This window comes from Epinephelus moara, chromosome 9 (assembly GCF_006386435.1).
Source record: "Epinephelus moara isolate mb chromosome 9, YSFRI_EMoa_1.0, whole genome shotgun sequence".
NCBI classification, from domain to species: Eukaryota; Metazoa; Chordata; class Actinopteri; order Perciformes; family Serranidae; genus Epinephelus; species Epinephelus moara.
In genome coordinates this window covers 30,233,575-30,246,957 of record NC_065514.1, presented here as the reverse complement: position 1 = coordinate 30,246,957, position 13,383 = coordinate 30,233,575, and the positions used below count along the sequence as shown (strand labels likewise).

The 13,383-nt window shown below is 40.2% G+C and overlaps 1 protein-coding gene across 1 annotated transcript in view; it reads right to left on the bottom strand.

The window, feature by feature from the left end:
* Nucleotides 1–3,096: 3,096 nt before the first annotated feature.
* Nucleotides 3,097–13,383, bottom strand: part of LOC126395711 (rhotekin-like) — a 20,627-nt gene continuing 10,340 nt past the window's right edge. Inside the window, exons 11-13 of the mRNA XM_050053373.1 lie at nucleotides 10,805–10,903; nucleotides 7,915–8,002; nucleotides 3,097–3,606 (exon numbers count right to left, since the gene is read on the bottom strand). Of these exons, the coding sequence (XP_049909330.1) occupies nucleotides 3,600–3,606; nucleotides 7,915–8,002; nucleotides 10,805–10,903 (194 nt within the window). The 3' untranslated portion in view covers nucleotides 3,097–3,599. The remainder of the gene's footprint in view (nucleotides 3,607–7,914; nucleotides 8,003–10,804; nucleotides 10,904–13,383) is intronic.

Below are 13,383 nucleotides of genomic sequence, written 5' to 3'. Positions count from 1 at the left end.
TTAGACCATTCACAAAGGGAATCATGTTGAATGAGGCACCAGTTTACAGGCTAATTCCACTTTTGTCCTGGGTTTGTTTTGTTCACCTGTTAACCTGCTCTTTATTATGAGGTTTAAAAAAAAAAAGCTAGGAGGAAAAAGAGATAGTGGTGATTGTGGAAAATCCAGTGTGAACATGTTTAGGCAAGTGTTTAACTGTTGTTTCACTGCAGATTATTGCTTAACTCAGAAGCTTCTTTGTGTGGGCTGTTGATTAAAAAAAAAAAAAAAAGAAAATTAAAACTGAAAGAAAAAAACCTGAGTTACACTATGCCTAAAGCATTTCAGTCCCACAAGTCAGTGAGAGGAATTTAATGAGCAGGTGTCTGGCCCCTATGTAGGCCTAGGAAGCCCTCAGGCGTTGCACAGTATAGTGCTTGCGTGTTGCAAATATCGTCTATAAGGAATAATATTCCATTGGAATTCATGCTCTTAAAAGACCGAGGTCACAGACCAGCATTTCTAAGCATCATTAGATACGAGATCTGAATTACTGGCTCAAGTTTAAAATAAAGTTATTCAAATTGAGAATCATTCTCTAAAAATTTTGTAGCACTCCATATATGGCACTGTATATCTATGGAGTTATTAGTAATTTGAAATACATAAGAAAATGAAAAACACTGGATTGTGTGTTCAACCCCTTTAATGTTTCTGCATTTTTGGTATTAAAAATGTCCCACAGTGGACTAGCTCTTTACTCTTGCAGGGCTGCTAGAGGGGTCATGGGAGTTTGCCCATCCAGTCCACATGTGTTTTGTGGACTTGAAGACAGCTAATGACCGCGTCCCATTGGGAGTCTTGTGGGTATTGAGGGAATATGAGGCACTTGGGTTGTTGATACGAGCCATCTGGTCCTTGTGCAATAAAAGTGATAGCTGTGTCCACATACTCGGCACAAAGTCACATACGTTTCCAGTGGGTGTTGGCCTCCACAAGGGTTGTCTCTCATCACCGTTTCTGTTTGTGATATTCATGGACAGGATCTCAAGGTGCAGCCAGGGGAAGGAAGGGGTCCAGTTTGGGAACCTCATAATTGCGTCTCTGCTTTTTGCAGATGATGTGGCTGTGTTGGCTTTATCACATTGTGACCTGCAGCATGCACTGGAGCAGTTTGCAGCTAAGTGTGAAGTGATTAGGATAAGAGTCAGCAACTCCAAGTCTGAGACCATTGGACTCTGCTGCAAAACGGTGGATTGCCCCCTCTGGGTTGGAAGAGTTACTACCCAAAGCAAAAGAATTCAAGTATTTTTGGTCCTTGTTCACAAATGAGGGTAAAATGAAGTGTGAGATGGACAGCTGGTTTGGCGCAGCATCAGCAGTGATGCAGGCACTGCGCCGGACCGTCGTGGTGAAGAGCAAGTTGGACCAGAGGGAATAGTTTTTGATTTACTAGTCCATCTACGTCCCAACCCTTACCTATGGCCATAAGCTCTGGGTACTGACTCAAAGAGTTTGTGGATGAGATCGCGGACACAAGCAGCTGAAATGACTTTCCTCTGTAGGGTGGCTGGGCTCAGCCCTAGGGATAAAGTGAGGAGCTCAGGCATCTGGAGGGAGCTCAGAGTTGAGCCACTGCTCCTTCAAGTCGAAAGGGGCCAGTTGAGGTGGTTCAGGATTCCTCCTGGGTGCCTCCTGTTAGAGGTTTTCCAGGGACGTCTGACTAGTTGGAGGCCCCAGGGAAGACCCAGAACATACTGGAGGGACTATATATCTCATCTGACCTGGGAACGCCTCAGGATCCCCTAGGAGGAGCTGTGAAGTGTACCTGGGGAGAGGGACGCCTGTAGTACTTTGCTCAGCCTGCTTTTCCTGCAACCCCGGCCCTGGATAAGCAGGTGAAAATGGATGGCTGGATGGATGGATGGATGGATGGATGGATGGATGGATGGATGGATGGATGGATGGATTGATTGATTTTCGGATCATTTTTTGAGTGTCACAACCCCTGTGAAATAACTGTTTCATTATCAGAATTTGATCCATTAAGTCCAATAACATTTCTAAAGTCTTGATGATCTGCACAATAACATAATTTTACCCCCGTTCAGGTTAGGCTAAACTGAAAGTTAGCCACTTGGCAGAAGACTCTAGTGTGGTTGCTCTACGGGCCCCATGAGGCAAAGGATCTGGGTAATTTTATACCCAGAGGAAGTGGAAGGTTTAGGGCTTCATGCGCCAGTGAGCAACACAACACTGTATCAGTGGTCTATACAGAGTACCCCTGATAACTGAACTCAAGCAATGTGTTGCTAGTGGACTGAATCTAAACATGGCAGTGTGCTGGTATTTCACTTTTATCCTTGTTATGGACTAAAGATTCAAAAGATTCATCGAACCTAAACCTAAGTTGATGCTTTTTAAATCCTTCATCTTGCTTTACATATGCAGGGAAGTGTCTGTGTGTCAGATAAACCCCAGGAGGTTAGATATACCGTATCAAGTCTGTATAGTTTCCGGATGGCGTGGCCATAAGATAGTCAATGTCCACCATGTCGGCATAAACTTACTGGTGGACACTCGAAAGGGTGCTGTCAATTAAAATAAGGTTGTCCTGTGGGAACATTTGCCTCATGACTCACCACAGAGGTGCAAGTAGGTTAAACTGCTTCTGTGGTTTCAGTCAAGCTGCAACCTGTGGTGCTGAAAGAATGAAGCCAGGGTGCAAGTGCCAAAAACTGTACTTCCTGAAATGGCCACTCAAGGCTGGCTTCAAGAGCGAGTCAGTTCCCATGGACTGCCACGTTAAAATGCCCAACTTTACAGCAGACATATACATGTTCACAGTGTGGTGCAAAAATACTGTTTTGGTCTCTATAGCTAATTTCAACATTCATGGCAGCTGTGTACTTCACCCTTTCACATGTTATCAAGGCTTTAAAGTAACACATAATTAAGGGTGGGGTCACTTGACTGACAGGCTGTCTGCTACCGAAAACATTAAAATACTTGCATTTATAAGTTGTCTACTGTTTGTCCCTGTATTAAATGCATTTTCAATCAGTTTCAGAGAGAAAAGCATGTTGGCTTTTGTAGTGGCTTTATCACACACTCAAATAGCAACACATTACTGGCAGAATAGTCTCTAATTTGTCAATGCAGATGTCTTCCAAACATTAGGCAAATTCAGTGAAAAATCATCACATCGGCATACTGGAACTGGTTAAGAGTCAACAGAGTAACTGCTGGAGGCCTCTTGGTAGATGTACTGGTCTCGCTTTACATGTACAAAATATACAATATTGCTAGACAATGGTACAGTAAGATTTTTATGCATTTAAAATGACCATACAGTCAGTTTGAGGTTGGTATATCAGACTTTCACTCTTCTTCTTTTTTTATTATAATTGCTGGGTGAGTAAACAGTTAAAAGTCAGAGCAGCAGAGAGGTAGAAGAATGGAAAAATAACCAATATTAACACTATGTTTGGAAATGTCCTCTGCAGATTTTGAAATAGCACCATTTATCATGTCCATGTCTTTTTCCATGACCAGGCGTGGTAACCACAAACAAAATAAGATGAGTTTCTCACTCCTCCAGTGCAACCGTGGCAGGGTCATCAATAACTGTAAGAAAGAGAGAGAGAGAGAGAAACACAGAAAACTGTAGTACAGAGTTTAAAAAAGATGCAGGTGTTTTCAAATAGCATTGAATAAACCTTACTTTACCAGTTCTAATGTTTATGATTTGTAGCTAATTGCCCATGACAAATTAATTGCAAAGCAGATATACTGCAATGAAAATGGTCTCTGTGTGACACACCAGCATGTTTACACCCAAATTAACATTCCAGCCTGACAGTTGAAACTATTTAAGTGTGTATCTGTTAAAACCACAGCTCAGCTGTGAGGCTGCCAACCTCATTTGGGCATTGGTTGGTATGAGGATATACTCCTCTTACTTACAGGAACTGACAAAAACATTGTTTGTCAACTGACTGTGACAAGGATATTATTATACTGGTTGGCCTCATTTGCCTTCAGGCAGGAGGAAATGCAGTTCAGTATGTAGTTCACATTTGTTTTTGCGCATCTGCTCACTAACCAAACTCACTAACACAACATTTTATACAAGCTTAATTAAAAAAAAAAAACGTGGCATGATTTGGCTGCTTGTACTCTCAAGAATTCATATAAACAATCTCTTAATCAATTTAAAATATCATTGCTTGTATTATCTCTACAGAGTACATTTTAGTACTCAAAAAAGGCCTATTATGCTCATTTTCACAGTCATAATTTTATTCAAAGTTTCTACTAGAACATACTGTATGCTCATTCTTTAATATATAGTCCCTTTTACACTGCCAGATTTTCCGCGAATATTGGGCCACACAGAGCCGGATTGGCGAGTTGATCCAAGGTACCTTATTTTCCGCCTCGTAGGGTAGTCATATTGGCGGAAACCTTTTAGATTAAACAGACCGAGGCGGCCTTCTGCAACGGGAGGGGCTGTTGATGACTTGTGGGAGGAGCTGTTGATGACGCCCCACGTGTGACCCACTGACGGTGGATAAGCAGGAAACAGCTGATAGCAGGAATTAGCAAGCACCTAGTAGCAAGAGGGAAATGCAAACCTGACAGACACTGTAAAGATGAGCAACTGGGGAGACAAGGAATTGCGCGCCCTCCTTGTCCTCACAAACGAAGAGGCCATTAACCGTCAGATGATGGGGACGGTGAAGAACGGGCCAAATTACGAGAGAAACGCTGAAGGACTGACTAGCCGCACGGCTTCCCTCCCATGTCACTGGTTCCAGTATGTCCCTCCCACATACTGTCCCTCCCCTTCCCTCCCACGTCACTGGTTACGTCACACACTGAGCTACACGTTGTGTTACTTGCTCACGCTCCCCATTGCCCCGAAAAAGGCGCATTCTGTATAAACAAAAGTAGGTAGGCGGCATTTTGCCGCACTCCTCGATTTTGTTTTTATACTGCCAATGCTGAAAAAAGACTGATTGGGCTTTCCTGCAAATTTGCACAATTCCTGTCTAAAAAGGGCTAATGTTTCTTATACTGGCTGTGCTGGAACGCCTGTATTCACCCTCTGTCTGAAAACACCCCATTTCAGCACTTGTGTCTTTAAGCTCCCCTCTCAAAATAAACCCAGTCTGCTCTGATTGGTCAGTGTTTCTGGGTCTTCCATATTTTGGCAGCTGTGCACCATCATGGCAGCCAAGGAAATGAATGTAATGGGGAAAAGCGGCACTTTTTATCATGAAAAATCACCAAAAAAAACCTTTTGAACACAACCAGACATGTTCCTGCAGGAATATGATCCAATATTGGGGAGAAACTAACATCAGCAACCTAGACTATACGTTTCCCTGACCTTAGCATGTAGCTACATCTACATTAGCAGTGTACTTGCAGTGGAGGAATGACTGTAACACAGAATAGTGGCACTTTCTATCATGAAAAATTAGCAATGAAAGCTTTTGAAGACAACCAGATACATTCCAGCAGGAATATGATCTGAAGCTAGAAAGTAATAAACAACATCACGAACCAAGACAGCATGTCTCCCTGATATTAGCATGTAGCTATGTTAGCAGTGCACTTGCTGGGGGGAAACAACTGTAAAGGCCTTTGCACACAGAGTCCCTTTTTTTTCAAATGCGTTTTTTTTTTTATTCGTCTTCCAGATACAAATGTTACACACAGAAACCATGCACACTGAGTCTGATGCGTTTTATTTTTTTATTTGTTGTGAAAATTCACAATATGAGAAAAAATGTTTCTCTCCACTGGAGTTACCTATGTGGCTGTCACCACTCTCTCCCCGTGTCTCGCATTTGGCATTGCGGCAGAAGGGGCTGAGCTGTCCCTCCACACTGTCGCTCCCTAAGTCTGTGTGCGGTCTACATCCTCCTCCTCGTTATCATCATCCACTTGAATATTACTATCTGACCTACTGAAAGTAGGCTGTCTGAATTAAGAGATGGCACTGTGAGACCTGTTCCTCTGTCCTGTTGCCGATGTGTCCCGCAGCCAGATTTTTTTCACTGCTACTTGATCCAACAACTACAGAAACCATGGATTACCAGAACCATCCGGAAACATGAAAGAATTATAAAGCGGCAGTCAACAATGTAGATACAGAAAAGGACTAAATTACATTGCACAGCTTAACTGGAGGTGTATCTTGTTTAAGTCCAGGTGACAAATGATTGATTGATTGATTGATTGATTGATTGATTGATTGATTGATTGATTGATTGATTGATTGATGCTTTTGATGGATGCGAAAGAAACAACAGAAAACCAAACCTGTTCTGAATGAGTGAGTGTGCAAACTTGGCTGACACAACATGTGGTCGTATTTATCTTCAGACGTGACAATTTTGGGCGAAATTGGCGAATTTCGGGTGTGAAATGGCCTCAACAGAGTATAGCTGCACTTTCTATTGTGAAAAATCACCAGTAAAAGCATGGACATATTCCAGCAAGAATCTGATCCAAAGTCTGGGAAATTTATACACACTATGATAAAAAAAAGTATTCGGAACGGTCTGAGGCCTGAGGTTATTCCTACTTCAAGGCCTACATACGTTTACGTCTATTTGAAATTTTGGCCTTGTTTAACAGGAACATCCTTCAGTGTAACATGAGTAACAAAATATGGAAAAGCATTATAGGTCCCCTTTAAATATTAATTCAATTTTTCTTAGATTCCAAAAAATAAGATCTAAGTTAACTGGTGTCTATCCTACTGCTGCACACACTATGGTTGTGCATACAATACAGAGAGGTCTGACTCATTACTAAAATAGTGGAAAAATACATTCCAGACTGCTGGAAAAGCACACACGAAGCATTCAAAGTTACACAAAGCAAGCATTGTAAATGGCTTTGTCATCTTCTTAGCTTGTTACTTCACATATATCAACTATCAAAATCTCCAGTACAACCAGTTCTCCAGGACATGTTTTGACCAGTCTCTGGTTTTTGTACACAAACCATCACACTCTCGAACAATATCTGTGGCATTTGACACCCGTGTGCATTATGCGCCGACTTAAACTTGTAACTTTGAGTGTTTGCCATTTTGAAGAAGTCAAATTGTCTGGAAAGCAGTCAGGGTTTGATGACACAGCCCACACTGTATAAGAGGAGCATTATGTGCTTGAGTCAGAGGTATTTATCATGCTTAGCTGTGATGTCATGTCCCTGCTGACCTCAATAGGTGCACGGAAGAACAGGTAGTGACCTATGTCATTGTTCGTTATTGCTTTTTCCATTATGGTGAACAAACTTATCAAACAAGGAATAATAATATGTAATTACAACTTATAAAGCCTGAATCACTCTAGCACTCTAAAGTATTAAAAACGAACCTCCCACTGTAATTCAGCCATAATTGTGACATGACTTCACTGAGCTGTTAAGACGTCATTGTACTACTACTATAAAACAGACAAAAATAGCAAGCAATATGTCAGATCTTACTATGAATTTATCTGTCACATATCTATCGTCTTTGGTGACATATTTGCCACTGATATGTTGACAGAAAAATATGCATAGAACAATGTACATGTTTGAAGTATGTAGGCAGGAATTTGTTTTTTTCACTCAGAATTTTCTTTTGTCTGTCAAATTCACAGAAGTTTTAGCTCGTCTGCTGTGAAGTCAGTGTTCATTTTCATGCCTCAGAAACAGTGTCCTATTAAGCGTCACACTGCTTTCACTTACAATGCAAGCCCTGCTGGGCTGTCAAAACAAACAAGTGATTACACGTGTCATGGAGAGTATTAGGAGAGGATCTTGTATTTAATACATCCAGGAGAGAGTAAATCATATAGGCAAATTCATTGCAGAGGTGAAAATGTGAAGGGTGGAGGGAGTGCCCTCTGTGGCGAGAAAGCCTACCTTTCCTTGTAGTAGGAAGAGAGCAACGTGCGGATCTCAACGGATAAATCTGGAGCCACAAGACCCTCTCGAGGAGAGGGAGGTGACACTGAAAAAGAAGAGACGGAAATAAGACAAACAGAAATAGATGTCACTTTAATTTTCCACTCTAAAGATATCAAACTCTTGATCAAATATTTTGTGGTTGAAGGGGGAATTTTCAAGAGACATTCTTATTTCCTTCACTGCATTGTATTGTCTTCTCTTCCTTATCAGACTTTTGTTGTCGCAGCCAGTTGTAATGATAGGAATGCTCTTTACCAAAACAACATTTTGTTGTTCAAACAACACATTTTAGGTGCTAACATTTTGTTCCCCTTGGTTGGTATTATATGTATATTTTTGTGTTCTGTATATTTTCTGATCAGCATGACTGGTACTTTTGTCAGCAGGTGTTGGAGATAATGCGCCTATTCATGTCGTCGGTGTCTGGCTTATTGTTCCAGGCCATTGTTGGGCAGCATCATTTATCTCTTTTAGATCCTGCTATTTACTTAAACTTGTTTGTCTACTTTAAGGCATGGCATCACTCCAGCTATCTGCAGTAGAAGACACAGCATGTGCAAATGAGGCGTTACATTCCGTTTCTTTATATTGTCAGAATGTCTGCATGAAAAGACAGATGTGCGCATGTAAGTAGGCCATGACAATCTGGTCCACCCATGGATATCTATGTTTGCAAGTTTTAGCTCCTTAACTACGAATTGTTTAACAGTTTTGCATTTTTCATGCTGGCTGAGGTAGTCATTAGTTTCCTTTCATTTCTACATGATATGGAAATCAAATATAGACGAAAGCGGCAAAGCAACAAGTGGCAATGTGTAGGTTTTGGGTTTCAAAAACCTGAGCAAAGTCAGCTCAGCTGGTTTAATTCTGTATAAAGGAGTAAGACTAATCACAAACTTGTTTCTCCATTAGAGTGTATGTAGCATTTCAGTGAGTGCACACTCAAACTACCGCCTCATTCTCCTGCTTTACTGGATGTGGAGAAAACTTGTTCAGGACTTAGTGTAGGATGTCTGAGTTCAATCGGGTTTGTTAAGCCCTGTCCTTGGCAAGGTTTTTTTCAATTATTGTGGCCATGCTTTATAATTGATCTTGTCCATCTATGATCGAAACATGCATTTCTTTCCCACAAAGCTGTGTACCAAATTTGGCATTGATAGAGTCAAAATCCCAAAAAGTATTCACATTACTGTTTTTCACATTATGCAAATTAGCAAAAAGAAAGGTCATGGCAGATATCAGTGGTCCAATAGACTGTTTTGTAGAGCACATTGAGGTGTAGATGTGTTTCAAATTTTAAGTCAATCAGATTCTTGGGGCTGTTAATTATAATGCCAACATCAGGCAGATTGAGATCTAATTTCATGTGAATCATTGGAACATTATTACTAGTTATGGTACCCAGTTTCATCTCTCTCACTCATTCCAGCTCACAGCAAATCTAGCAAACTTTGCTAGATTTATATAGAAATTGCTGTATTATGCCTTTAAGGCATAATACAGCAATGCTAAACAGGCCACGCCCACATTCACCATTTCACTTCCAATCTTCCGATCTTGGTTAATGCTTGCTCCCAGAGTATGTGTGCCAAATATAGTTTTCTATCTGCTGGATTTATGATGATTGGACAAATCATTTATGAGTAATGGCTAATATCCTGCTAAGCCCCACCCCTTTGCAAAGACTTTTTGATTGATAGTGGCCATGTTTTTCGACTGATCATGCTCATTTAAGGTAGGATTGTGTATCTCAGTTATTCCCACAATGATCCAAATATGGTGGCAATGGAGTCCAAATCCAAAAAAGGTCTATTCATTTTACTGTTTTTCACATTCACAAACTGGCAAAAAATCCATCATCATCATCATTGGCTGTTCATTACAGAGCCCCAAGGTCAATTACTGTCATATCACTGGGAAACATTTGCACATTACTCCCAGTTATTGGACCAAGTTTCATGTTTCTAGATCATTCCAGCTCACTGCAATTTGAGCTGCGATGGAAGACGACAAATAATAAAGCTGTACCAACTCAACAGGGTTCTGTCAGTTCGGGACTTGGACCCTAATTAGCATATTTAACATCATCGTTTTAGTTTTATGGCCTGCAACTCTACTGTTTTGGTTTACTCTCACTGGTCTCATCAGTACTTTTTGGCTGCATCAGGCAGATGTTTTGAGCAAATAAACTCCAACAAACAGCAGTCAGGCAAAATTAGCGACTACTTAGTGATTATTCAATAATAGTGGCTCATTCAACAGCTTAAGAGATGGATATTTCCCTCTGGGGTTATATATCTTATATTCATGAAGTGGATACAAACACAGCATCTAATGATCAAACGATTGCTAATGTAGCTTAGCATCTGCTGGATGAGTAACTAGGCAACCAGTACGCCATATTAACTTAAAAGGTGATTACATGCTTACAGCTTGTTTTTGCTACTCCCACGTAGCCAAAAAATCAGCTCTTGCAGGTTTATGAATTCATCAGTTATGCAGCAACATTTGACAAGTCTTCACTGCATTCTCTATGTAACTTTGACAGAAATAAAAGCAGACTTGTTAGATTACACAACTAGCAAGATTCAAGTATCTGCAAATAGATTTTAATTTGTGCAGAGATTAATGAAAACAAATGAAGGGCCGGAATTGCAGAAAAAAATCACATTGAAATTATTTGCAGAATCATTTTTTTTTACAAAATGATGAGCTGTGAAAAGTGATTGGATATAAGCTAGCAAAACCACTGGTAAGGTTCTTAAAGGCTTCTGTTGACTGACATCACTGCGAGGTAGCAGTGTGTCTACAGTATATGTTTCAGGTGTCATTCTGCTTGTGTTACCTATTTCATGGTATAGTGATCCCTGCTTCACTGTAATGGCTTTCCTGGAGCTTGGCATTTCAATCTTCATGAGGTGATCACAACACTGCTTCCAATGGCCTGCAACAGATACACAAGCATCGATTTTCAAAGCATGTACACAACAAAGATTCTGTCCGTTAATTTACAATCAGCTTATGTTTCTCAGTAATTATGTTGTCAAATGATATTTATGAAGCCTGACAAGTTGGCAGTATCACAATACTCATGTCAGCCTGACAATATATACAGTATAGAGACAATGTCATACCTGTCGTACTACATACCAGGCAGCCTTAAACGCTGTTATGATAATGTGTACAGTATTTAAACACTGGTATGTATGTTACAAACATAATCATCAGAAAAATCATTTGTATTTATGCTGTGCTGGTGTCTTCGAGTCAGATTTGTGCTCCTTTGACTTTGAGCCTAAGCAGACAGCCATAAAAATCAACACGTCATCTTATTAAGACTATCAAGGATGAGAACAGACCAAAGCTCACATACACCAGAGAAATAACCCCTAAAATTGAAAATGAATTTAAATTAAGGAGCATTCTAATAGGGAGTGTACTGTCATACAAGATATGGATCTTAGCAGGAAAAGAATAACTAGCGAGGTGTAAATGTCTGAGGAAGGTCGCTGTACTTTGCAGTTTGCACTAAAGACATACAGATCATCTTCCCAAAGTAAAATGATAAGTGCGAAGACAGTTAAATGGGAAACAAAAGATTGTGAATAAACAAACACACCCAGACACACAGAGTCAAAATTAGAAGACTCTGGATTGTCACATTGACATGCCACGAGACACAATGTGCACAATTAGCTCTGTCTAGAACGTCATGATTACGTTTAGGTGCCACCATGTGGGAACAACACTCCTCCTAACCTTTGGCTCCTATATTATACTATATGTAGAACTGCCTGTACTATCCCACCTCACAAGACGTCACATATTGCATGTCTATAAACTTGTACCTGGCGACAGATGCTGTAAATGCATACCTCAAAGTTTTTGTCATGTTAATACCACACAAGTATGTCACACATGCAGGTTAATGTGTGTGTTAACATGAGAACCACGTAATTTCAAATGCAACATTGCGGAGGCAGAGAGTATACATAGATAGATAGATAGATAGATAGATAAATAGACCATCAACCTTTTCAACTGTCTTATACATAGATTGGTGCTTTTTGTTCATGTTCAGGAGAAGAGGAAGTACAGACCAGTAAACATCATATGATCTCAGTAAAGCATCAGACAAATATGTTCCTTTGTGACACGCGATTCATAAAATGACATGCACGTCTCACCGATGCCACGAATGTGTCAGTAAGGAATGTTGTTTTACAGGTATCAGCAGGTATCAGCAGATGCATTTTGCTTCCCAGACACACAAAACCTGATAAACATCCCCTCTAACCATTTCCAGGTATAGAGAGTTGGCAGAGGTGGAGTCAAGGCTGCTGTCAAGTGCAGTTTGTTTCTCCTGCTCTTTAAAGAAAGACTGAATAAAGACAGTGCTCAGCTGTGTTTTGGAGCTGCAAAAACAGTTGATCGCATCAGGAAAAATAGAGATGGTGCATGCTGTGACTTTACATGCAGTAGCAGTTGGATCTTGCAAAACTACTTGGAAAAACCCAGTTAAAATCACATGTAAACAAAAAAAGTCTGGCAACTGTAGTCTGTTGCACTTTTGATGACAATCAGTAAGCATGTGCTTCCTGGTGCTTGCAGATCACAGTGGATCGAGGAACACATGTGGCATGCTAACAAGATTATTATCATTTCTTTAGACTTCAGATTATGCCACTCTGAAGGCTCTAATTCACATTTGAAAGTTAGTATTTTACAATGAAAAAGTCAGTCTGTATGCTAAACATGAAGCTGCAGCCAGCGGCCAATACGCTTCTCTTAGCATAAAGACTGGAAAGAGGAGGAACAGCTAGTCTGGCTCTGTCCAAAGGTAACAGAAAAATCACATCACATTATTTCTCATTTGTTTAATCCATAAAAACACTTCAAATTGAGGAGTCTTTGCTAGTTGCTTGGCAACCCTCATGGTGACGACAAGTCTCCAGGAAGTCACTGCTTCCAACATTGAAATAGTTACACAGAACCACCACCAGTTTTATATATTACTTTAGCATGGATTAAACAAACAGAGGACATTGTGTTTTCAGTTCTTTTCTTCTTTTGTCTGTATAGTTATCATTAATGATCTTTCAGAGATTTTAGTGAAATCTGGTAAAGAATCGGGCCATAAAGCAAGAACAGAACACGTTGTTTGGGTGCAGATGTGTATCAATACCCGAAAATTTTATATATCTATATATACAGTGGTGTGAAAAGGTGTTTGCCCCTTTCCTGATTTCTTACTTTTTTGCATGTTTTCCACACTTAAATGTTTCAGATCATCAAACAAATTTAAACATTAGTCAAAGATAACACAAGTAAACACAAAATGCAGTTTTTAAATGAAGGGTTTTATTAATGAGGAAGAAAAAAATCCAAAGCTACATGGCCCTGTGTGAAAAAGTGTTTGCCCCC